The sequence below is a fragment of the Ctenopharyngodon idella genome, chromosome 3, assembly GCF_019924925.1.
Source record: "Ctenopharyngodon idella isolate HZGC_01 chromosome 3, HZGC01, whole genome shotgun sequence".
Taxonomy (NCBI): Eukaryota; Metazoa; Chordata; class Actinopteri; order Cypriniformes; family Xenocyprididae; genus Ctenopharyngodon; species Ctenopharyngodon idella.
Window position 1 is genome coordinate 6319072 of NC_067222.1, and position 27401 is coordinate 6346472.

General features: G+C 39.8%; 1 protein-coding gene, 1 long non-coding RNA gene and 1 pseudogene across 2 annotated transcripts; 1 reads left to right on the top strand and 2 right to left on the bottom strand.

The window, feature by feature from the left end:
• Nucleotides 1-861: 861 nt before the first annotated feature.
• Nucleotides 862-7713, bottom strand: LOC127508676 (nuclear factor 7, ovary-like; annotated as a pseudogene).
• Nucleotides 7714-8707: 994 nt separating this feature from the next.
• LOC127508680 (uncharacterized) lies at nucleotides 8708-14821 on the top strand. Its single transcript, XR_007928863.1, has 2 exons — nucleotides 8708-9616; nucleotides 10299-14821. It is a non-coding gene; the product is annotated as an uncharacterized LOC127508680 (long non-coding RNA).
• Nucleotides 12921-24244, bottom strand: LOC127508675 (zinc-binding protein A33-like). The gene is made up of 6 exons (XM_051886815.1): nucleotides 23633-24244; nucleotides 23426-23521; nucleotides 22663-22893; nucleotides 22563-22585; nucleotides 18734-18852; nucleotides 12921-15424 (listed from the first exon to the last, which is right to left on the bottom strand). Exons 1-6 carry the CDS (start codon nucleotides 24026-24028, stop codon nucleotides 14928-14930), a joined length of 1362 nt encoding a protein of 453 aa, XP_051742775.1. The 5' UTR covers nucleotides 24029-24244; the 3' UTR covers nucleotides 12921-14927.
• Nucleotides 24245-27401: the final 3157 nt, after the last annotated feature.

Genomic DNA, 27401 nt, shown 5'->3' on the forward strand with positions numbered 1-27401 from the left:
ACATGGTACTATATGCCCAAAAACACTGAAATACCATGGTGCTTTTTTATAAATGCAACTAAAGTCAATCAAGTCTTTTCTTTCTTTGTTAATCAGATATAGAAATGTATCTCTTGAAATAACAAATCTATTTTTAAATGATAGATTATGGATGTTGCTAACAGTTTAACCCAGGAGTTTTCTATCTTTTATATGCCAAACATGATTATCCTTGTGTGACAGACCCCCATCCTGAAATTTAAAAGACAAGTAGTTTTGTGTATAAAGACCCAATTTATACTAAGAAAAAATAATATTATTAATATGTCTAAATATTTTAATAAATATATTCATTATGTACGGTTATAGTACTGTATTTGTTTTTACTAAACGTTTTATTTACTTATGTTTATTTTAATAATCTTAATTGTTATTATTTATTTTACTTTTTTTTTTGTTTACACCTTTTCTCTAGTCATATCAAGTCAAGTCACCTTTATTTATATAGCACTTTTTACAATACAGATTGTGTCAAAGCAGCTTTACAGTGATAGAGGGAACACAATTTTGGCTGTAATTTTCAGCAGCTCTAGAAGAAAATGGTGTCCAGCTTAAGTAAATTCAGTATTGATTCATTCTGTTGTAAAAATCATTAGTTAACTAATCACTGTAAACATCACTCTAAAAATGCTGGGTTAAAAACAATCATTTCTGGGTTATTTGGCAACCCATTGCTGGGTAAATATTGGACTCAATGCATCTTTGGCTTTTTTAGTTCAGTTTTTATAATATTGACCCATTTGCTGGGTTGTTTTTTGACAGTGCTGGGTCAGTCAACCTGATATTGAAGGGTTTTTTTTATTTTAAATAATAATAATGCACGACAGGAAAAGTTCTTTATTCAACAACAAGTCAGTCTTTACAGTCATAAAATACTCAAAAACATTTAGTAAACATTTTATATGACAGCAATGTTGTGTCGTGTCCCAGCCCTGGGCTGCATTCAGACCTGACAAAACGTTGCAAAACGTTTTTTAAATGGAAACGGTGGTGCGTTGAACACCCTGTTCTGATGACGCAAGAGTTGCAACTATGGCAGCTGAGAAGGCCATTTTGTGTTCTTTTTGAAGAATTGATATGCTATATTTTAACTACGAAACTCTTACGACAAACATGTCTTCTAATATCTTGAATTGAAGCGTATACCGAGCTGCAGCAGACACATTTGTAAACCACTTTACTTGGACCCATTGTGCGAGTTGTCTCTTTAATACCGCGTGATTTATACATATTGCTGCTGATTGGGTTGACATTTTTGACTCACCCACCAAACAAGAGAAAACGTTTCCAGGAAACATGTCGTTCAACACGGAAACCGTAGCAAAACGTTGCGCACCTGTTTGAGCTTGAGCGTCCCCCTGGCTCACACATTCGTTTGAAAGGTGAAACTTCAATGGTGGAACAGTGGCCCTCATTAATCAAACGAACGTAGAAACCAGCATACCTCCGAACGAAAAAATCAGCTTACGAAAACGCTCACGTGTGATTCATTAAACTTTCGTATGCGGCCAATTCCATCTCACAAATGAACGGGTTTTGATCAATGTTACGGCTGAAAACTGTCGTCATTTAAATATCACGCCCCAAATAGGGGAGACCGAGGGCAAATGTAACAGGGGGCAACTGTAACATCTCAAATTACACCAATCAGAAACGAGACAGAACCATGAAACTCATTTTGCATGTTCTCTGTGGAGATCCCTCTCTGCATGTCAAAGGACAAGCTTCTAAATCATACTTTTTCTACAAAGACTCATTTTTGAGGTAGAAAAGTCAATGTCAATGTCATTTTATTTATAAAGCATTAAAACAACAACTGTTGACCAATGTGCTGTACATAAACATTAACAACAAAATAGAAAAAACGTAATATGACACTATGTCATTTATTAAAAGCTATTTCAAACAAATAAGACTTGAGTTTTGATTTAAAAGTACCTTCTGGCAGTCTTAATACTAGCCGGCAGGCTGTTCCACAATTTTGGCGCAGCTGCTGCAAAAGCCCAGTCACCTCTGAGTTTTAATTTTGTTCTTGGGACCACTAATATTCCCTGATTTGAAGATCTCAAGGACTTCCCTGGGACATATTCCACCAAAAGATCGGTAAGGTAAGAAGGTGCTAAGCCATTTAGAGATTTATAAACCATTAAAAAGACTTTAAAATCAATTCTATAGCGGACCGGCCAACCAAAGTAATGACATTAACGTCGGTGTGATGTGTTCATATTTTTTAACCCCAGTCAGGAGTTTGGCTGCTGCATTCTGAACCACTTGAAGTCTAGAAAGACAGCCTTGGTTTATCCCTATATAGAGTGCGTTACAATAGTCGAGTCTTGAGGTGATGAGGGCATGAATAGACCTGACGTGATATTTGATCATGGCCATCCGCTCACGCTCATATTGACAATACCAAATTTTGCGTGGAAACGAGCGTACGCACAGTTTTCTGGCGTACGATCGTTTGATAAATGAAGGCCATTGAGTGTAGATCTGGTGTATGCTGCGTACACGGCTATCCCAGATATTTTTCCGGCCCTCATCTGGGCCAGTTATGCCACATATGGCTCAGTGCTGGCAATGGCAAAGGTTATATGGGCCGTGTCTGTCCCACACACATCGAGCCGGTTTAGTGTGAGTTGTGGCTTGTTGCGTGTGGGCCAAATATCAGATATGTAATTCAGGGAACCTGTTACCACAACTTAAATAAATGCATGGTTTCAATTTAAAAATTCTAATATATTGACTTAATTGAACCTTTTTGTTATGTATTTTACATGTTTTGCAGGTGAGGAATGACAAGGTCTTTCTGGTATTGGATGTGATATCAATGGTTCTCTTGGATTACTACTCTTGTGTGTGTTTCACACTGGACATTGGAAGATAAACTCTTCGATTTGGGTTTACATGTTCAGCCAATACAGAACATCCCTGGCTCTTTCTTTGCATTTTACAACTCCAACGTGTGATTCATGATTTTTCATCAGCATTTCTTGACCCTAACCCTAAGGCTGTATCTTTGAAGTCTGAGAAGCACGCGCTGTAATCTGGGTGGAGTTTGCTGCAGTGATACTGCAGACATACTTTCCAGTTGTTTTTTGATCAGTTTCAACTTCCACTTCCTTGCTGTAGACATATTGATGAACTTTTTCACATCCATAAATTATGGCAAGTAGCTCTTTTTCAATTTTCTTTTTTGAGCATCTGTAAGAGCACGTGATCCATAAGCCACTGTTTTATTATCTTGCATAATGACTGCTCTGATGCTTTCTGAGCTGACATCAACTGAAAGCGTCACTGTAAGTGCTCTTCATGCTGATCTGTGTGTAAATCTGACCTCATCATCATCATCAGGTAGATGTTTGTTTCTCATTCAGCTTCTCTTTCTGTACTAAACTGTTTCTCTCTTCATATCATTCTCATCTCTTGCTGTGTCTCTCTGTTTAGTGTTCAAACCTGCTTTATTCTTGTCATTATTTATGATGTTGCTTCCAGAATACTTTAAATCAGAAATGTCACTCCACTTTACTAAAAGTACATGGTGAGACCAGGGTTGGGCAAAAATACATCAAAATGTATTTTAATATAAAATACAAAAAACTTTATTTTTAAATGTATCAAAATAAGCTACAAAATACAGCAGACACACCATGTATCAAAATAAAATACTATATTTTTGTATTTTAAAAATACTTTTACAAGGGAGCATGAAATTTCTTCGCAAACCTTCCATCAATTGGCCTATTTGATCTATCCCTTCACCATTACACTGACTCAGTTGATTAAGTGCACAATGTTTGATAGCAACAGCTTTTCTCTGCCTGAGTCAATCAATAAATCTAACATATGCAACCAGTTAAAGGCACAATATGTAGGATTTTTGGATTAAAATATCCAAAATCCACTAGAACGATGTTATATATTTTGTTGACTTGTGTACTTACATTATCCCAAATGTTTCCAAGCATGTATAAATCCACAGAAATATGCAGTTTTAACCAGGACACGGACCGTGTCCGTGCGTCGCCTATCAATGACATCATACCCTCGATTTCCGGTTTTATTTTGTAGAAACCATGGAAACACCAAAGACACATTATATTCCTCATCTGTCTAATAAAACATATTTATTAATAAAACATATATTAGACAGATGAGGAACTGTTTGGATTCATTCATCGACTGAAAATTAATCATGTTATATACCTCCTTGTTCAAATCTCATTTTCTTGATTTACCGCGAGTACCATGTTTTACCGTAACTAATATCGATCTATCTTACTACAGTGTGCAACAAGTGTCTCATAGCAGCCGCTGAGCGAACGCACAGAGTAGCACTATAACAACTTTCAACAAACAAATGTATCTAATATGATAAACAGCGCCGCATTACCCCACATACATTAGACCAAAAAAAGCGGAAGCGGCAACTGCGGCATAATAAAAGTTCCTGTGTCGCGCTCGTTTCTCATTAGCAATCTCTCCAACGGTCTCGTTCAGCTCCAGCATCACTCGCCCTGCTCTGCTTCATACTATAGTAACGTTAATAATCTCATCTATGAATATGATTTCTGCCCGAGTCCCATCCTGATTCTTTTCCACCGGCTGTAGACGTGAAAACAACTCATCCTATGATTCCACAATTCATGGCGGACAGCTAAGCACTACAGCGAGCGGAGACATGCGAATTAGAACTGAAAAGGAAGAGTACTTGTTTGAAGAAGTTTGACGGGGACAGCAGCCGAAGATGAGGAGAAAAAACAAAAATAAATGTGTAAATGGCAGAGACGAGGTGTCAGAGCTCAGCCAATGGATACAGAGTTTAGAAATAACAGACAGGAAGAGGAAACAAACCACAGAACGACACTGGAACGACTCTGGTGGGTGTGGCAACAGGGTCCAGCAGCTCGATCCAGACCTACAGGAGTAACAATTACTGACTATTGACCGGTAAGATCCTCAGAGAGTCAATACACCAGAAGAAAGGAAAGAGTGTGTCAGTGAAGGTGGTTGTGAATGTGTGTAGATGTTTGTTAGTTACAGGATCAGAGAATGACACCGTTCCTCTTTCATAGTCCAGATACACTCTCACATGATCAAGCTTCTGTTCAACAGGCAAACCAAACCTATTAGTCAGTCCATACTGCACACTCCAGACATCAGTCTTACGGAAATCACGTCCCTTCCTCTGGTTTGATGCTGTAGTTACTCCAAGTCTCCAGGCTGAACTCTCTTTAACCTCCACATCCCAGCAGTGTGTTCCTGAGTTAAAACCCTCTGAACCCAGAACACAGAGATGATAGCCAAATCTCTCTGGATTATCAGGAAGAGGCTGACTCTTCCTGCCGTATCTCACACTGGTCAGATCATCAGACAGGACTAGATGTGGATAAGCCGTGTTTGGATCCAGAATCACAGGAGCTGATGAGACACAATCAACAGATGCTTTTATTCTGATGTTCATATAATGATCAAGAGTGAACCGTACACAGATTATTATGAATTATGACACTCGTCCTGTTGATCAAACACATCAGACATTTTCCTCTGATCACTGTCAGTGTTTTTAGTCACACACTCATTTTAATTATCAGTGTTTAATGGCATCAGATACAAACATTAAATGTGTGATTCAAACATTTGTGTCTCATCAAGAGAAACTGATATTTTGTAAAAGTTAAAATCACAATCAAACAATCAGAGCTGTTGAGATGAAAAACTGTATCTGTAAAAATTCTGTTAATCTTCATTAAACTGAGTCTTAATGTGTGTGTATTTGTTTTAAATACTTTGTTACTGTCTGATGTGTTTGACTTAGTAATGAATAATCATGATTTTAATATTTTAAGATGTAATAAATCTGTGTGTTCTGAGTAACTGAAGCAGGTTCTTCTGGTAAACATCATTATCTGAACAAACCCTCATCATTGTGTTTCTGAAACATGGAAAAAATCATGATACATGAAGCAGCACTTCTTCTAGAAACCCTTGTATTCAAGTTGATAATAGTCCCTATATGCTCTTCATTTACCACAAACTGAAATAATCTAGTGCTTTTGTGTCATGAAAAACCCCTGTGTGATTTCCAGTGTGTCTGTAAGAGCACAGATCTTCTCCAGACTCACTGTTTTGGACGATGTCCTGCATCTTCTTCCAGACTCTGAACTGCAGGTTGCCCAAGTAACGTGGCACATGAATCAAAGCTCCAGAAGCCATCTGTGGATCCGGCTGTGAGATCTGGACTCTGGAAGAACATTCAGGAGTCAGAACTGCAGTGGCTTTGGATCAGAAGCAGAGAGACCAGAGACACCAGCAGATCACTCACCTTTCCATTGAGACTGGAAACTCCTGCAGAACAAACACACCATTTATCATCAAGATAATCAATCAATCATCAATCAATTAATCGATGATCTGAAATCAGACCTTCAGAAAGCAGACGTCATTGGCTTCATCATCTCCTCCATGTCTTTGATTGTGTGTGAAAGAGCTGAGATGTGTCTGTTCATCTCCTCCAGCTTCTCCTTCATCATCTGCTTCTTCTGCTTCTCTTCCTCCCTCAGTGCAGTGATTGTAGCTGCTTCTTCATCTCTGAGAAACTGATGAATCTTCTTAAACTGCTGTTTAATCTGACGCTTTGTGTGCTTAGCTTGAGACTGAAATCACATTGTGTGTGTGTGTGTGTGTGTGTGTGTGTGTGTGTGTGTGTGTGTGTGTGTGTGTGTGTGTGTGTGTTTCAGTCAATAAAGGAACATGTAATTATGTCAGACAAATGAATTCAGCTGTTCTAATCAAAGTTGTAAATATGTCAAAAGTATCAATCCTCACCTTGATGTGTTGAACTGTTTTCTCAAACTCTCCTTTAATGTTTTCATTGTGTTTCAGTTTCTCTTGTAAGGACTTCAGTGCTGTATTGAGCTCCTCCTGCAATTTAAAGAGAAAAACTATAAGATACCAGAGATTTCTGTAATCTTATATGTAATACATAAGCTTAAACAAGTGTTTATCTTCATCTGTAAATCAGTCTTACCTTATATGATGGAACAACTTCACTGATGGGTCTGAATTTGTGATTGTCATGTTCTTGTGAATCTCTGCACACTAAACACACAGGCTGTTTGTCCTCCAGACAGAAGAGTTTGAGTTTCTCACTGTGTAAACTGCAGATCTCCTCAGATCCTGATGAACGCCTCTCATTTCTCTCCTTCAGGAACGACTCACACAAGTTTTTCAATGCAAGATTAAGTGGAGGAGGCTCATCTCTTAAGGATCTTTTCCTGCAGACAGGACACTCCTGAGTTTCCTTGGTTCTCCAGAACTGTTGAAGACACTCTTTACAGAAACTGTGACTACATGATAAAACAACAGGATCCTTGAAGATTTCATGACACACAGGACAAGAAAAATCATCCTCAGATAGTGAAGCCATTTTCACTGTTTGAGCTCCAGCAATCTGAACTTTACTTTCACTTTCTGAATGAAGGTTTCAAAAATAAATTACCATGAGAATCACAAAGATCTTCTGTCTGTTCAGGAACAAACGTTTTAAATCCTTCTTAAAATTATTTCCTCTTCGTTCTTCATTGTTCACTGATTCTTTATTGCTTTTGTCGAGACAAAGTCAGTATGACCGAAAGGAGTGTCAGTCTCTTCCTGGTAAGTGTTGTAAGAGGGTGGAGTTGTTAAGAAACATCCTTTAACCCACTACAGTTTGTGTACAGGACTAACAGATCCACAGAGGATGATATTTCATTTACCATTCACAAAATTCTAACCCACTTGGAAAATAAGGATAGTTATGCCTGATTACTATTTATAGTTTACAGTTCAGCATTTAACACTATCATGCCCTCAAACCTCATAACCAAGCTGTATATCCTGGGGCTGCATAACCTCCAGTGCTGTGTAACTGGATACTGAGTTTCCTCACTGGCAGACCCCAACATGTTCACCTCTGAAAACACTCCTCCAGCATCTCAAAATAAACACAGCACCTCAAGGCTCTGTACTCGGCCCTATGCCATTCACTTTGTTCACACACGACTGTGTCGCTGCCCAGCCAAACAACATCATCATAATGTTGACAGATGACACCACAGTCATTGGTCTCGTCACAGGATGAGAAGCTATAAGAGGTGTCAGAACTGGTCACATGGTGTTGTTTCCAATAATTTAATTCAGAAATGTCACTCCACTTTACTAAAAGTAATACCATGTTTACTTTAATACAGGGGTGCCCAACCCTGTCCCTGGAGATCTACCTACCTGCAAAGTTTAGCTCCAACCCTGATAAGACACACCTGAATCAGCTAATTAAGATTGTCAGGAGCACTTGATAATTACAGACAGGTGTGTTGATCAGGACTGGAGCTGAACCCTGCAGGAAGGAGATCTCCAGGAACAGGGTTGGACACCACTGCTTTGATATATACCATGGTACTGTTATTACCCTATTTACTGTATATGTCATTGTTTTTACATTTTTACCATCAGACTCTAAAACATGGCATTAGCATGGTACTATATGCCAAAAAAACACAGAAATACCATGGTGCTTTTTTATAAATGCAACTAAAGTCAATCAAGTCTTTTCCTTCTTTGTTAATCAGATATAGAAATGTATCTCTTGAAATAAATCTATTTTTAAATGATAGTTTATTGATGTTTCTAACAGTTTAACCCAGAAGTTTTCAACCTTTTATATGCCAAACATGATTATCCTTGTATGACGGACCCCCATCCTGAAATTTAAAAGAAGTAGTTTTGTGTATAAAGACCCAATTTATACTAAGAAATAATAACATTATTAATGTTTTAATATTTTTAATAAATATATTCATTATGTACGGTTATGGTACTGTATTTGTTTTCACTAAATGTTTTATTTACTTATGTTTATTTTAATCTAATGTTTATTTAATCTGTGTTATTAATATCTTAATTTTTATTATTTATTTTACTTTTTTTTTTTGTTTTGTTTACACCTTTTCTCTAGTCATATCAAGTCAAGTCACCTTTATTTATATAGCACTTTTTACAATGCAGATTGTGTCAAAGCAGCTTTACAGTGATAGAGGGAACACAATTTTGGCTGTACAGCAGCTCTAGAAGAAAATGGTGTCATTGTCCAGCTTAACATGTTCGAATTCCCACGCTTTTGCAAAGTTACTGAACTCTGTGCTGGCACACTGTGGACCATTGTCCGAGACTACATCTGGTACACCATGCCTCAGAAACATAGATTTCACGGAATGAACAAACGAGGCGTGCGGATCCATATGCTGTCTTTATTTAATCAGAGACGTGGTAAATAACAGGCTTGGGTCGGCAACAGCAAACAGGTATAAAGCAGGCTAGACAAAGAGTATTCCCGGGACAAGCGTGGACGACCAGTGGCAAACAATATCCAGAAGGTGTAGGCTAGAGAATAATTCAGAGAAAAGAGAGGTGCTAACAGAGTCCAAACGAGAGGGAAGTCCAAAGTACGAGGGCAAGAATCCAAACACGGGAAAATCAGACAAGGCTAAACTAAGGGTATACACAAAAAAACTAGCACTGGCTCCATAGATGCAGCTATAAGGTGATATGTGCTTGCAATACTCAGCAATCAGTGAGCTTGTAAATCAGTGTTTTATAGTCCTTGTGATTGACTAAAGGTGTGGAAGTGATTAGAGCAATGGAACATGGGAAATGTAGTCCGGAGTAACGTAACTGTGTGTACCATGAAAAAGTCTTTAATGGTGAACGGGTGACCTCTGGTGGTGAGTGGATGGAAACAACAAGTGCATTTCCAGTGGTTTTTTGATTACTTTCAACTTCCACTTCCTTGCCGTAGACATATTGATTAAAATTTTTCGCATCCGTAAATTATGGCAAGTAGCTCTTTTTCAAATTGTGCACATCTTTTTTGAGCATCTGTAAGCACATGCTCTTCCTCCCAGTGCACTGAACATCATCTTCCAGCAGCTTTCGAAGAGGAGCACTGACATCAGATAAATTTGGAATGAATTTGGATAGGTATTGCACCATACTCATGAACCTCATGAGTGATTGTTTTTCAGGTGCTGGCATTTGCACAGTTGCTCTCACCTTTTCATCATCCGGCTTAAGACCTTCATCTTAGATGATGTGTGCAAGATATCTTTTTTTAACATTCTTATTAGGCACTTGCTCTTGTTTAGTTTTAGATTCCATGTTCTTGCTCTTTCCAGCAGTTTGAAGAGTCTCTGATCATGTTCTTCTGTTGTCTCTCCCCATACTAGGATGTCATCGATGACGTTGACCACACCTTCAAGAACTCTAACATCTGTGCGACCGCATGCTGGAAGATTTCACTGGCTGAAGACACACCAAATGGTAAGCGAAGAAATCTATACCTCCCTATTGGTATGTTGAATGTGCAGAGTTTATTTGCCAGAATCCCTGATTAGCGTCCAGTACTGAGAATATCTTTGTATTTGGCATGCTGGATATCACTTCTTCCACTGTCAGTAGAGGGTAATGTTCGTGCTTTATTGCTTTATTAAGGTCTTGTGGATCCACACATATATTGTTCTGTTTCAGCACTGTTACCATGCTATTCACCCAGTCTGTCAATTCTGTTTACTTTGCTATTACACCCATGCTTTCCATCTTGTGTAGCTCTTCAGTTATTTTGTCCTTGAGTGCTACAGGATCCTTTCTGGTGGATGAATCACTGGTGATACATTGGGGTTTGTTTTGATGTGATGCTCGATTGGCAAGCAACCAAGAACAAGTCGTCAAAGTCTTTTAAGGGGTCATCTTTAGTCTTTATTTCATATTTTCTTCTCATCATCCCTAATTATTCAGAGGTTGTGAATCCAAGAATTGCAGGTATGTTGCCACTTGAAATAGAATATAGTGCTTTTGGTTTCTGTAGGTGAAGGTAAGTTGAACTTGTCCCACAGGTGACATCTTGTGGCCAGAATATATATAATAATATATATAATGTAATTAAGTGACAGGTGGAGTTTTCTTTGAGATTCCAGTGACTTGAATACATTGTTGGGTATTAAATTACATGCAGCCCCTGTGTCTAATTTAAATGTAATGTTCTTGTTGTTCAATTTCAGGTTTTCAGTCCATTTGTCTTTTTGACTTTGTGCACATCAATGGTTCTAACAAAGAAATCATCTTGTTCATCACTTTGTTCACCTTGTTCTATAGAGTACCTCAGGGATGATGTGTTTTTGTAGGCCGACCCGGAAGTTAGCGGCGCACGGGTTCCATCGATCGAAAGCCAATGCATTTTTCCCATAGACTTTTGGAAAATTGAAAAAAATAAGCTCTGTGTTTAACAAAGGGTTATGACACTTACACGTTTTGTCTATCAAGATAATCTTTACAAGTTAACACAACATTTATACATTTTGAAGCCTAAATAAAGCTAACAGTAGGCTATAAACGGACTACAGCACACCATGGTCACGGATCAACGTCACCACCACTGAGCTTCCTCAAACTTTATTTAGAAAACAACTTTATTTAAAAACATGCTCGTTGATTATGATCTGCGCTGTGTATGAATACTTATCCACTTTTTCATGAGAAATGTTGTCCAAATGTCCTGTTTGTCATGATGATGTCTAAAGTCCCCGCCAAAGGAAGTAGTCCCTTTTAGCAACTTGTTAGCAACTGCCGTTTTTAAGACACAATAAAGGTTTAAAAAAATCACAAGCGGGTTATAACTGGTGTGTTTTATGTCATAGATCAAAACGTGAAAATATTTAGAGGCTTTGTTAACCACAGACCTTATTTCAGGCAATTTAGCAAAAACCCATTCAAAAAACCCACTGACTTTTACGGCGATGGAACCGGAAGTCCTAAAATGCTCGCTTCCGGGTTTTGCCTACAAAAACAAGATTTTCATCTGATTTGAAGTTAACTCATTGGCCAGGCAGGTATCAAATGAATTTTAATCTGGTGATTGAATTGTGTTGTAGAATTTGTTTGTCACTTCTGTAAATAACCAAACTGATTAAACAGGAGCGACATTCGTATTATCTCTGTTCGCTGTTCTTCCTCCAGACTCCAGCATGGATGAAACTCCAGGGAGTTCTGCTGGATTCGGCATCATCGTCAAGAGTAGGGAGGATGGTGGAAAGTATCACATGGCTAACCTCCGGCCCGGTCCGCTCTGGTCTGATGGGTTTGTCTGCTAGATTACCACCCCATCATTGCCTGCGTTTAGTCTTAAACACGACCCGAATCACATCGGGTCAGTTTGTTGATCGTTCCAACCCGCTAACAGGTCGACCTCACCGAAACACACTCTTAAAAGGACTCAAATGCATTACCCAAAATTTTACATTCAAACCCTCGAAAAATAGATGAGATATCCATGAATAAACTGCTGCAAATGGTCAGTGTTCAACGATGGCATCATGGTAGATGGCTAAACATTACAGCGAGAACCTGCTGCAGAGATGTGGGAATTATAAATGGGTGAAAAGCAGAGATGAGACATCAGACCTCAGCCAGTGGATGCAGAGTTTAGAAATAACAGACAGGAAAAAGGAACAAACCACAGAGCGACACTGGAACGACTCTGGTGGGCGTGGCATCGGGGTGGAGTCTTTATGTAAATGGGAGGGGCAAACGAGGAGAGACCGACGCCCACACTTCCTGCCGCCCATCACACAAAGCGACTGCTTGCTTAACGTCCTTCTGCTCCTTACAGACAATTCCCCGCCCCCGTCGCCCTGCTCTCCGTCGGACATCCTGTTCTTTCCTCTATCTGTTCCTCACATCCAGCCTTTTCTCAGAGAGAGGAGAGGAGCCGCACCAGCTCAACATGACTGACACTGTCTATCACTGACTGCAAGAGAATCTTCATGTGTGAAATATACAGGCAAACGTTTGGACACACCTTATTGTTCTTTATTATATTTCTTCCATATTATGTTAGTCAACGGGGATCAGAGACTGTTTGATTACCAGCATTCTTCGAAATATCTTTTGTGTTCAACAGAAGAAAGAAACTCATACAGGTTTGGATCATCATGAAGGAGAGTAAATGATGACAGAATTTTCATTTTTGGGTGAACTAGGTACTAGGACCGTTACTGTTCACTGTTGCTGTTCACTCTGTACATGCTACCCTTGGGAGATATCATTAGGAAGCATGGCGTTAGTTTTCACTGTTACGCTGATGATACTCAGCTCTATATTTCTTCGCGCCCTGACGAAACTTACCAATTCACAAAATTAACGGAATGCATAGCTGATATAAAAAATTGGATGACCAGTAATTTCCTACTACTAAATTCAGAAAAAACAGAGATTCTAATTTTTGGACCAAAAACTTCTTCACGTAATAACCTAGAATACTGTCTAACACTTGATGGCTGCTCTGTTAAGTCTTCGTCGTCAGTTAGGAACCTGGGTGTGCTCTTTGATACCAATCTTTCATTTGAAGGCCATGTTACTAGCATCTGTAAAACCGCATTCTTCCATCTTAAAAATATATCTAAACTACGACATATGCTCTCAATGAAAAATGCAGAACAGTTAGTTCATGCGTTCATGACCTCAAGGCTAGATTACTGTAACGCTCTACTGGGTGGTTGTTCTGCTCGCCTGATAAATAAACTACAGCTCATACAAAATGCAGCAGCTAGAGTTCTTACTAGAACCAGGAAATATGACCATATTAGCCCAGTTCTGTCAATACTGCATTGGCTTCCTGTTAAACATCGTATAGATTTTAAAATCTTGCTAATTACTTACAAAGCACTAAATGGTTTAGCTCCCCAGTACCTGAGCGAGCTCCTAATTCATTATAGTCCTTCACGTCTATTGCGATCTCAGAATTCAGGCCAGCTGATAATACCTAGAATATCAAAATCAACTGCAGGTGGTAGATCCTTCTCCTATTTGGCACCTAAACTCTGGAACAATCTTCCTAGCATTGTTCGGGAAGCAGACACACTCTGTCAGTTTAAATCTAGACTAAAAACGCATTTCTTTAACCTGGCATACACATAATACATTACCAATTTATATTTTCAAATCCGTTAAAGGATTATTAGGCTGCATAAATTAGGTCAGCCGGAACCGGGAACACTTCCTATAACACCTGATGTACTCGCTACATCAGAAGAAGAATGGCATCTACGCTAATATTAGTCTTTCTGTTTATCCCGAGGTTCACCGTAGTCAGCCGGATCCGGGCCGTATCCAGGTGAGACCAAGGACCTGCACCTTGACACGACCACAACGCAGCCCTGACGTATCAGCAGAGATTGAGTCAACTAGATCATCCCCTGTGAAGGCCTCATCGACACGACAGCCACGACACAGTTCCTCAACAACCGTCCATACCGGCGTGATCCTCAATACGATCCTCAATTGGATGGAGCTGAAATAAATACTTTTAATGTTGCGATCCTATTGGACTTATGATAGCAACCTGAATTGTAACAAAGCACTGTTGGCCAGAGGAGAACTGGCACCCCGACTAAGCCTGGTTTCTCCCAAGGTTTTTTTCTCCATTTTAACACCAATTTGCCACTTGTCTGCCACCTGATGTCACCTGATGGAGTTTGGGTTCCTTGCCGCTGTCGCCTCTGGCTTGCTTAGTTGGGGACACTTGACTTGACATTTGATATTCAACAGTGCTTTGATCTGCCTGCATTGACACTATTCTTTAAGAGCTGCTGTGCAGCCAAACAATGTACCAGTTATCAATGTAAAGCTGCTTTGACACAATCTGCATTGTAAAAAGCGCTATATAAATAAAGGTGACTTGACTTGACTGACTGAACTATCCCTTTAAGAACATTTCTGAGAAGTTTCACAAATACACATATTGAACAAATTATGAGTGTAAAAGATGAAATCAGCTCGGTCCAGACCTACAGATGTAACGATTACTGACTATTGACCGGTAAGATCCTCAGAGAGGGAAAACAACTGAACCATGGAAAGAGTGTGTCAGTGAAGGTGGTTGTGAATGTGTGTAGATGTGTGTTAGATACAGGATCAGAGAATGACACCGTTCCTCTGTCATAGTCCAGATTAACTCTCACTCGCTCAAGCTTCTGTTTAACTCGAAAACCAGACCATTCATACAGTTCATACTGATCATACTGCATACCCCAGACACCAGTGTTAAAGAAAACACGTCCCTTCCTCTGGTTTGATGCTGTAGTTACTCCAAGATTCCAGTACTGACAGTCTTTAACCTCCACATCCCAGCAGTGTGTTCCTGAGTTAAAACCCTCTGAACCCAGAACACAGTCATAGATGTCAAATCTCTCTGGATTATCAGGAAGCGGTTGTTCGTTCCCGATGTATCTCACACTGGTCAGATCATCAGACAGGACGAGATGTGGATGACCCGTGTTTGGATCCAGAACCACAGGAGCTGATGAGACACAATCAACAGATGCTTTTATTCTGATGTTCATATAATGATCAAGAGTGAACCGTACACAGATTATTATGAATTATGACACTCGTCCTGTTGATCAAACACATCAGACATTTTCCTCTGATCACTGTCAGTGTTTTTAGTCACACACTCATTTTTATTATCAGTGTTTAATGGCATCAGATACAAACATTAAATGTGTGATTCAAATATTTGTGTATAAACTGAGTCTTAATGTGTGTGTATTTGTTTTAAATACTTTGTTACTGTCTGTTGTATTTGACTTAGCAATAATAACCTCTTATTTTAATATTTTAAGATGTAATAAATCTGTGTGGTGTGAGTAACTGAAGCAGGTTCTTCTGGTAAACACATTTTCTGAATAAACCCTCATCATGTTTCTGAAACATGGAAAAAAAAAAAAAATCGAGATACATGAAGCATTAAGGATTCAGGATCTCTTTATAATTTTCTTCATGAACTCTAGCCCTCTATGGTGTTTCATCATTTGTAAATGACGCAGAGAAAATACAACAATAATATTCAGCCAAAAAAGTTACATTTTTGTATTATCATATGGCATCCCCTTCAGCCAAAAAATTAAAATCTATGTGCCATGTGCTTGACATTTTTGGCAACAAGGACGTGAAGGAGACATGAACACGTTAGGTCACATGCTGTCAAGGCTTCATTGTGAGTTCATTTTAGACTAGGAAATACATACAGTATCTCACAGAAGTGAGTACACCCGTCACATTTTTGTAAATATTTTATTATATCTTTTAATGTGACAACACTGAAGAAATGACACTTTGCTACAATGTAAAGGAGTGAGTGTACAGCTTGTATAACAGTGTAAATTTGCTGTCCCCTCAAAATAACTCAACACACAGCCTTTAATGTCTAAACGGCTGGCCACAAAAGTGAGTACACCCCTAAAAAATTAAAATGTCCAAATTGGGCCCAATTAGCCATTTTCTCTCCCCGGTGTCATGTGACTCGTTAGTGTTACAAGGTCTCCAGTGTGAATCGGGAGCAGGTGTGTTAAATTTGGTGTTATCACTCTCATACTGTCAGGCACACAGACGGAGGCAGGCAGGTAAGTGTTAAACAGGTAGTTTATTTTAAACAGAGGCACGGACACTGGCAGATGGAGAATGCAGGTGAGTGAATGAACAAGTACACTGGAACAGTCACTTAGCTGGAGTAACAGATGATGTCTTTGTAGGTGAAGGATCAACGGGGAACGTAGAACAGACGATGGAAGACGAATGGAAGAGGATCAGGGAATCTCCGGTGAGCAACAGGTAAGGAGTCCAGGTACGTGAGACCTTGTGCTTTCCATTGAAGTTGTGTTTTCCATTGATGTTGTGTTTGATGAGTGGATGGCTTGCAGATGCAGGTGATTGGTGACTGAGAGCAGGTGAGGAACCAGAGTCCGGGGAAGGTGAGACAGACAGTGACTGTGACACATACTGGTCACTGGAAGTTCAACATGGCACCTCATGGCAAAGAACTCTCTGAGGATCTAAAAAAAAAAAAGAAGATTGCCAAGACCCTGAAACTGAGCTGCAGCACGGTGGCCAAGACCATACAGCGGTTTAACAGGACAGGTTCCAGTCAGAACAGGCCTCGCCATGGTCGACCAAAGAAGTTGAGTGCACGTGCTCAGCGTCATATCCAGAGGTTGTGTTTGGGAAATAGACGTATGAGTGCTGCCAGCATTGCTGCAGAGGTTGAAGGGGTGGGGGGTCAGCCTGTCAGTGCTCAGACCATACGCCGCACATTGCATCAAATTGGTCTGCATGGCTGTCATCCCAGAAGATGACACTCCCTTCAGAAACTGGACCGCAGGGAAGTATTACAACATGATAACGACCCCAAACACACCTCGAAGACAACCACTGGACTGGCCAAGCATGTCTCCAGACCTAAACCCTATTGAGCATCTGTGGGGCATCCTCAAACGGAAGGTGGAGGAGCGCAAGGTCTCTAACATCCACCATCTCTGTGATGTTATCATGGAGGAGTGGAAGAGGACTCCAGTGGCAACCTGTGAAGCTCTGGTGAACTCCATGCCCAAGAGGGTTAAGGCAGTGCTGGAAAATAATGGTGGCCACACAAAATATTGACATTTTGGGCCCAATTTGGACATTTTCACTTAGGGGTGTACTCACTTTTGTGGCCAGCGGTTTAGACATTAAAGGCTGTGTGTTGAGTTATTTTGAGGGGACAGCAAATTTACACTGTTATACAAGCTGTACACTCACTACTTTACATTGTAGCAAAGTGTCATTTCTTCAGTGTTGTCACATGAAAAGATATAATAAAATATTTACAAAAATGTGACGGGTGTACTCACTTATGAGAGATACTGTATAAATTCAATAAAAAAAATTCTTTGTACATCCAAATGTGTTTTCAAAAGTTTTTGACCATTTTGAATGCACATTTACTTTTCGAGGGAATTCACACTGCGTCGGTAACTAAACTTTGCAGAACAGCCCTTAGCGTAGCGCGTCTGAAGCATGAATGAAACTATTCCAATCCTAATTGGCATTGCGTCATGACGTAGCGTGACGGCATACGGAAGCAACAAAGAGACGCCAGTACAAAACTTTTACAAAGCTTTTTGCTCTTCAGCAAGTGCTCTGTGTTTTGTCTGTCTTATTTGGTGTTGTCTGTCACAAGCACAATATATATACAGTGGTGGTCAGAATGATTGGAACCCTTGGTAAATATGATCAAAGATGACTGTAAAAATAAATCTGCATTGTTTATCCTTTTGATCTTTAATTCATAAAATTAGCAAAAATATAACCTTTCATTGAAGGAAAAGAATTGAAAGTGGGGGGGGGAAATCACATTGTGATTTAATATATTCTAACTGTGATTTCATAATTCGTCCCATAGAGGGCTAGAGACTGACAATACTTTCTCCAGTAACACCATCATAACGGAAACACTTTGAGGATCTTGAAATACATACTGAAGTTCTTGAGTTCACAATATTATATTTGTGCTTCAGTCTTTCAGTCTGAAGAATTAAAAAAAAAAAAAAGAAGTGTAATTCTGTAGTCTGAAGAATTACAAATGAAGCCTGAAGTATCTTTTCACTTTTACACTGTTGAGTTTGTTCTAGACTTGAGTAGATGAAGAAAAATGAAACATTCTCAAAAAATAGTTAATCTAAATCACATACCAGAACTAGTATGATCTTCACTTATCTAGTGCTTTTGTGTCATGAAAAACCCCTGTGTGATTTCCAGTGTGTGTAACAGCACAGATCTTCTCCAGACTCACTGTTTTGGACGATGTCCTGCATCTTCTTCCAGACTCTGAACTGCAGGTTGCCCAAGTAACGTGGCACATGAATCAAAGCTCCAGAAGCCATCTGTGGATCCGGCTGTGAACTCTGGACTCTGGAAGAACATTCAGGAGCAAGCAAGCAAGCAAATTTTATTTATATAGCACTTTCTTAAACAAGTTAATGCAATTCAAAGTGCTTTACAGGCAAGAAGGAACCAAATAGATATAGCAATTAATAAAAATTAAAATGAACAAAATTAAAACAAAAATAAAATAGACCCATTAAAATACACAAATAAGAATAAAGTTTATAAAGATAAATATGAAATATGAATATGAAAGATAAAATATGAAATATAAAATAAAACATTAAAAATGAAGCAAAACAAAACGCATGAAATGAGGTTTTATAAGACTTTACAGGAAGGCCAGACTAAAAAGATATGTTTTTAATTTAGATTTAAAACTATTAATGTTTTCAGCACATCTTATGTTCTCTGGAAGTTTGTTCCAGAGTCAAGGAGCAGGCGAGGATAAAAGCAGCATCACCAAATTTTTTAGTTCTACTATGAGGTACAGTTAGATAAAAAAAAAAAAGAATCAGAGGATCTAAGAGTCTATCTACGTTCATATACTGTAAGCATTTTTGAAAGATAGTGTGGAGCAAGACCGTGCAATGCCTTATAAACTAATAAAAGCTTTTTAAAATCAATACAAATACCAACAGGTAACCAGTGTAATTACTTTAATACTGGGGTAATAAAAGCCATTTTTGGCTTTTGCCAATATTCAAGCAGCAGTATTTTGGATTAATTGTAATTGTGTCACGATCACTGTCTGTTCCTGTCAGTTCCTGGACTCCACTTCCCATAATCCTCCCTTCCAATCACATGCACCAATCACCAATTGCCACACACACCTGCAGATCATTACCTGGACTATTTAAGACACACACACACACACACCCTTTGCGAAGTCTTGATTTGCCCCGGTGATCACTTCTGAGCGTTTTCTTGTGGATTGTATTTCTGTTGCCATTGGACTGTTTATTGGACTGTGTTTGTTTGCCGCCTGCCCTGACCATTGCCTGTGACTTTACTCTGCTTGTCTGCCGCCTGCCTCGACCATTGCCTGTCCCTGTTTGTGTCTCTGCCTTTGCCCTGTCTATTCTGTAAGTACTTTTAATAAACAAGCTGCAAATGGATCCTCACGCATTCGACCCATCATTACAAATTGGTTAACTGTATTCTTTTGGTAGACCAGAAAGAAGGGCATTACAATAGTGAAGCCTGCTGGTCATAAATGCATGCATTAATTTTTCTGTGTTGTTCAGAGAGAGAAATGGTCTTACTTTAGCAATGTTCTTCAGATGATAAAATGCTGTTTTGGTAATATTACGTACATGAGCTTTAAAGTTAAAATCAGAATCAAAGACAATGTAACGAATGGACATGATCAAAATGCTTTAGGCATCATAAAATACTTCATTTTCTCTCCTGTTGTTCAAACTAAGTCATCGGCTCCAAAGAGTCGCAAAACCAGTTCTCTTCAAAGGTTCATTATGACATATAGGCTCCCATGAACGACCTTAGTAGAGACGGTGTCTGGAGCTCTCTGCAAGCTTTAAAGACAGGAGGTGATCCCCTCTCTGCATCCCCCATCAACAGACAGTGCCGGTCCACAGACTACAGACAAACTTCCAATACGCTTTGGAAAAAGGACATTGACTCCATTTCTACCCGCAATCAAACTGTCCTAACTGTATATAGTATTTTCCCTGTGTTTCATGTATGTCCTTAGGTTATATTGACCTAATTATGATTCTTTAGTTATGTCAGAGTAACTTCAAATGCCCAAATCCAGATCTGTGTATTACTGCTTGAATGTCTTTGAATCCCCATCTTTCTTAGTATCAAAAGAATCCTCTTTTCATTTCACAATTAATGGTGTATGCTATGATAAAATGCATTAGAATATTGTTACCATGCTTTTGTGTAAAACTGCATAAATTCTCCAGACCAACATAAACATGCAAATAGGGTGACAAGATAGAACAAAGACTTTATCTTGGTCAGTTTTGATTGGTCACCTCACCGAAATGGGTGTGAACTGATAGGGCCTTTAAGAGTCCTCAGATCAGATACACCTTTGCTCAATCTCTTTTGAGACCATCGTTTCCCATCTCCTTCCGGCAACTTTATCTTCAAGTTAACTTCGTTGGATTCAACGTGGACCACACAGAAGAACCCAAGCAAACGCTTCAGCGCACTCCTGACAAAATCATCAAGAATCTCCAGAATCTACCGCATCTGGACTTATTCAGCAACCAAAGTCAATGCAAGTAACCGTTTGCAGCCTTTAGACGCGTTTCCAAGTAATTGTGCCCCTTTTAAGGTGACCCTGATTCTTTGATGTTTCTCGCAGGTTGTGGTTAACTGTTGTAATCTTGCCATTCTCTTCTCTCTCTCTTTCTTTACTTTCCTTCACTTTCTTTATTCTGTATATAATCTTTGCTTAGTTTAGTTGTGTGTGTAGCCTAACATAGTTTCGGTTATTAAACCATTATATCCACGCTTATTGTCTCTGTGTTGATGCTCACAAATCAAAGTCTCTTAAACGTTTTGATCTAGCTACGTTATTACCCTGCTAGTAACTTTATACAGTAGGAAAAAGTTCTTCTTTCTTGGCCAGGAAGATAATTTGTTTCCTAGAATTGATAACTGATTATGCTGTCTGTTCGCTTGGACGAGCTGATTAAATAATCGTAAAATTAATTCTGCTACAGTCTGAAACTGTAAATATTTATAATTAATTGTAATTCATTATATTTAATTATTCATATTTCTTTTGAGCTGATTTGCTACAAAAACTCCTAAGTTTTTTGGCACTTGGCTTGGGTTTAATCCGAATATATGTAGTTTAGGGGTCAATTTCTCTCTCTGCGCTTTTGATTTTTTTTTTTTTTTTTTTTTTTTTTTTTTTTTTTTGATAATCATAAGTTCAGTTTTATTTTGGCTGAGTTGTAAGAAATTTTGTGACATCCAGTCATTGTCTTGGATGCAATTTGTGAGTGAATCAATTTGCACAGGGTCATCGGGAGACATGGGTACATACTGTGTGTCATCAGCATAGCTATGAAAAGAGATACCATGCCTCCTGATGTGACCAAAAGGTAACATATATAGATTAAAAAACAGTGGTCCTAAAACTGATCCCTGAAGAACCCCACATGGTACCTTGTGATATTCAGACAATGTATTAATAATAGATACTACACGTTTTTTCACTAAGATATGATAAAAATCAATTTAAAACTGTTCCAGATAGACCAACATAGTCACTTAATCTATTTAAAAGAATCTGGTGATCTACTGTATCAAACGCAGCGCTACTATGGTATTTTCTAAAACCAGACTGAAACATCTCTAGTTTTACATTTGCATTTAAGAATGTACTCAACTGATTAAAATCTATTTTCTCTAATTAATAAAATAAAAATGTAAGATTTGAGATGGGTCTATAATTACTAGGAGTTAAAATATCTGAGCTTCTTTGTTTATACACAGGTTTTACTAGGGCAGATTTAATATCAGAAGGGAAAAAGCCAAGCTGCAGGAGTGATTTACAATCTCAAAGTCAAAAATACTTTTAAAAAGAGGAATTAGTTCAAAGGAACAAGTAGATGGTCTCAGTTCTGTTTCAGTTCAGTTCCCCTACGGAGAAAGGTTGTAACAGTAAGGTTTTGTCCTATGGAGCTAAAGTCAGAACTGCAGTGGCTTTGGATCAGAAGCAGAGAGACCAGAGACACCAGCAGATCACTCACCTTTCCATTGAGACTGGAAACTCCTGCAGAACAAACACACCATTTATCATCAAGAACTCAATCAATCATCAATCAATCAATCAATGATCTGAAATCAGACCTTCAGAAAGCAGACGTCATTGTCTTTCATCATCTCCTCCATGTGTTTGATTGTGTGTGAAAGAGCTGAGATGTGTCTGTTCATCTCCTCCAGCTTCTCCTTCATCATCTGCTTCTTCTGCTCCTCTTCCTCCCTCAGTGCAGTGATTGTAGCTGCTTCTTCATCTCTGAGAAACTGATGAAGCTTCTCAAACTGCTGTTTAATTTGACGCTCTGTGTGCTCAGCTTGAGACTGAAATAAAATCACATTCACTTCAATCATCTCAAAGACACAACTGATTCTGGAGCAGCATGAAGAGTGAGAGGGTAAATGTGGGTTAGTTAATTACAACTTTAACTTTCTGAAGTACTAGTACTGTAGAAGTAGATGTTCTGTGTCTGTAGTGTGAAAATACACATCATCAATCAAATCCTCAGGTAGAAGCATAATGTCAGTAGATCAGTATCTGTTGCACTAACAGGTTGTTGCACTCATGAATATTAATCACATTGTCTGCATTCACCCAAAGTGATTAGCTAAAATGAAAATGTGGAAGGTGAGCACTAGCCAATGGGATTAGATGGGATTAGTGCTGGTGCATTAGTCCCGCCCACTGCTGAATAACCAGCTGACAGAGGCATATGTGCTTGACCATCATTTACACGAACAGTGTGTGTGTGTGTGTGTGTGTTTCAGTCAATAAAGGAACGTGTAATTTTGTCAGACAAATCAATTCAGCTGTTCTAATCAAACTTGTGAATGTGTCAAAAGTATCAGTCCTCACCTTGATGTGTTGAACTGTTTTCTCAAACTCTCCTTTAATGTTTTCATTGTGTTTCAGTTTCTCTTGTAAGGACTTCAGTGCTGTATTGAGCTCCTCCTGGAATTTAAAGAGAAAATATATAAGACACCCGAGATTTCTGAAATATGATCTTATATGCAATACATAAGCTTAAACAAGCGTTTATCCTCATCTGTTAATCAGTCTTACCTTATATGATGGAACAGCTTCACTGATGGGTCTGAATGTGTGATTGTCGTGTTGTTGTGAATCTCTGCACACTAAACACACAGGCTGTTTGTCCTCCAGACAGAAGAGTTTGAGTTTCTCACTGTGTAAACTGCAGATCTCCTCAGACCCTGATGAATGCCTCTCATTTCTCTCCTTCAGGAACGACTCACACAAGTTTTTTAACACAAGATTACATGGAGGATCAGATTTCGAGGATCTTCTCCTGCAGACAGGACACTCCTGAGTTTCCTTGGTTCTCCAGAACTGCTGAAGACACTCTTTACAGACACTGTGACTACATGATAAAATAACAGGATCCTTGAAGATTTCATGACACACAGGACAAGAAAAATCATCTTCAGATAGTGAAGCCATTTTCACTGTTTGAGCTCCAGAAATCTCAACTTTACTTTCACTTTCTGAATCAAGGTTTCAACAATAAATAACCATGAAAATCACAAATATCTGCTGTCTGTTCAGAAACAAATCCTTCCTGAAAGATTCTTTATTGCTTTTGTCGAGATAAAGTCAGAATGACCGAAAGGAGTAAGTCAGTCTCTTCCTGGTAAGTGTTGTACGTCAACCACTTGAAATTGAATATTGTGCTTTTGGTTCCCTTTCCCTTCCCTCGCTATGGGAACGCCCTCAGCGTGAATGCGTCTGATGCACGTGTGTCAACTAGTCCAATGGCGAGAGTGAACGTCACTGGTGGGTGACGTCACGACCAGGAAAGGATAAATACACATCCGGAAAGACCGGCCTCAGCTTTTGTGCCTCAGCAAAGCACTTTGTGTGAAACTGTCTCTGTCTATTTATTGTTGTTTGTCCTCAAGCATTATATATTTCTAGACAGGAATTTATTGGCGAGCAAATAGCAACTTGAGTCGTGTGTGCTTCCCTGCCCTCCCTACTATACGAGTGGGGATACACGCGATTCATGTGTTGTTTGTTTGAGAGCAGAGCATACATGTCAGCTCTTGTATTTGGGTTCTGACAGTGTTCATTCATAAATTTCCCGATGTGATGCACTATCGAGATTTTTTAGCTCTGCTCCACTTGGCTTTTTTCTTGAGGGAATAAAGTCTTAAGCAATAAAGAATCTATGGCTTGGATCTTGCGTCTGCCGAGGCGACGCGTAGATTTCGTGTCTGCAAACTGCAATAAAGAATCTAGTGGCTCTGATCTCGTGTTTGCCGAGGCAACGCGTAGATTAGGGTGTGCAGACGGCAGTTATAAATATTCAACCAATCATTCAGACCGTGTACACTTGTCTGGTGGTTCATTGATGCATTTAATTTGAGGAGTTAAATGGGATATTGCCTGGTTTTTAAAAGCTATATGTCTGCACTAATAACTCTTTATTTAGCCTTTCATCCAGACCGTTTTTACCTGTCTGGTTGATATGTGGCTGCATTTAATTTTGAGAGATTAAATGAAATTTGATGTGTGTATGGCCTATATGCATACTATATTTAGCATTTCTTTCAGACAGTATTAACTTGTCTGATAGATCATTTGCTGCATTTAATTTTTCAGGAATTAAATGGACAGTTGGCTGTAATTTAATTTTGAGAAATTAAAATAATACATATTTATCTGACTTTAAGTAGTTAGATTCATGTATTAGTTCAGCCTTTCATGTAGATCCTGACGCCAGTGGTGTTAGGCTTCTCAGGGCAGCCCCCTGCGGGGTGGAGCGGTGTACACCTCAGTATACGGTGCCCGTGCCACTTCGTTGCCCTCAGGGGACCGATCTGCTAACCCCATCACTCTCGGTGCTTTGGGGCGCAGCGGTTTCCAGCAAGCTTTGATTCAGCGCTCACACGACGTTGCATCAGGCTCGCACCCTCTGAATGACATCTAAGGGCAGCCCCATACTGGATAGAGCAGTGTACACCTCAGTATATGGTGCCCGCTCAACTTCATTGTCCGTATGGGGCCGTTCTACCAACCCTGGCACCCTTGGTGCTTCAGGGCGCAGCAGTTTCCAGCAAGCTATGACTCAGCGTTCACACGACGCTGTGTCAGGTTCGCACCCTCTGAGGAGGGTCGAAAAGCAGTCAAATGGGTTGTTTCCTGCCAGTGTATTTCAGGTCACCAAAGTGGCTGCTCTAGGTATACCAGAGACCAGCTTTGAGAGGCTGGTTCCCTTTTGTGGATTTTCTGGCAGAGTTGAGGCTTCTGCCAAATTTATCTCACTGGGCAGGCTCTGGTAATGGAACAGAAAGTAAACTCATTTGCGAAAGGAGCTACAAAATGGGTTCCTCCTCCCAGCAGAGAGTTAGGGTTTTTAGGGCCGCTACTATTTTGTTCCAAAGAAGGATGGAGGGTTGCATCCTATATTAGATCTTAATCATTTGAATCGTTCAGTCAGGAGACTTGGGTTCAAAATGTTGACGCTAAACCAGATCCAAGGACTGGTTTGTCATGATAGTTCTAAAGGATGCATACTTCCATGTCTCTATCCTTCCACAGCATAGGAAGTTCCTCAGGTTTGTTTTCAGGGGCAAAGTATACCAATATTAGGTTCTTCCATTCGGTCTAGCTCTATCACCCCACACGTTCATGAAATGCGTAGATGCAGCTCTGGCCTTGCTCAGGCTGAAGGGCATACGCATTTTGAACTGATTAGATGACTGGCTAATATTAGCGCAGTCGGAACAGATGGTCAGTTCGACATCGAGATGTCGTTCTTGCTCATATAAAAATTGGGGTTGTGGCTGAACGCCAAGAAGAGTGTGCTTTCTCCATTACAGAGAAACACCTTCCTGGGCATGGTATGGATTCAGTGACGCTGCGGGCCGTTCTGTCGCCCACTCGTATTTCTGCAATCTTTTCAGTCACACAGGAGATATATCTAGGCCAGTCACTCACTGTAAAACAGTTTTCTAAAACTGTTGGGTCTGGTGGCAGCTGTTCATGAGACCCTTACAGTAGTGGCTCAGGATCAAGGGTTTTCCCTGAGGGGGAACCCACTTCGTATGATCAAGATCACGCAGCGGTGTCTCCGCGCCTTGGTGATATGGAAGAAAAGTTGGTTCCTGTCCCAGGGCCCTGTGTTAAGAGCTTAATATCATTGAGTCACTCTCATGATAGATGTTTCTCTCACAGGCTGGGGAGTGGTATGGAAGGCCGCTCAGCTCAAGGGCTGTGGAGGAGTCATCTTTCGTGGCACATAATTGCCTGGAGATGATGGCAGTCTTCAATGCATTGAAGTTCTTCCTCCCAGACCTAAGAGGTCATTGAGCTGTCTGGACAGACAATGCATCGATGGTTTCTTGTATAAATCAACAGGGGGGTCTGCGCTCGTGCCCACTATCTGGCACACCAGATCCTCCTGTGGTCCCTGGGAAAGATTCTCTCCGTGAGAACAATCTTATTCCAGGGACCTAGAATATAGGAACAGACGTCCTTTCGAGACAGGGGCTGAGGCCAGGGGAATGGAGACTTCACCCCAAAGTGGTGAAGCTCATATGGGAGATTTATAGCCACGTGGAAGTGGATCTTTCGCGTCTCAGGATACGACTGTCCACTGTGGTTATCCCATATGCATCCAGTTCCTCTTGGACTGGATGCCATGGTACAGACATGGCTGGGGTGGTACAGACATGGTTTTTCCCCCAATTGTTCTGCTCCCAGGAGTTCTGGACAAAATTCGCCGGGAAGGGATAAGTCTACTGTTAGTAGCACCTTACTGGCCAAGTCTGATATGGTTCTTGGAACTTGTGTCTCTCTTCGACGGCTCTCC

Bases quoted from the DNA above. Each gene is read 5' to 3' on its own strand.
- LOC127508675 (XM_051886815.1), bottom strand. From the start codon at position 24,028: ATGGCTTCACTATCTGAAGATGATTTTTCTTGTCCTGTGTGTCATGAA. The intron at 22,894-23,425 runs GTGAGGACTGAT...ATTTTATTTCAG, and splicing joins AAACAGTTCAACACATCAAG to TCTCAAGCTGAGCACACAGA. The intron at 18,853-22,562 runs GTGAGTGATCTG...ATGTTCTTCCAG, and splicing joins TTTCCAGTCTCAATGGAAAG to AGTCCAGAGTTCACAGCCGG.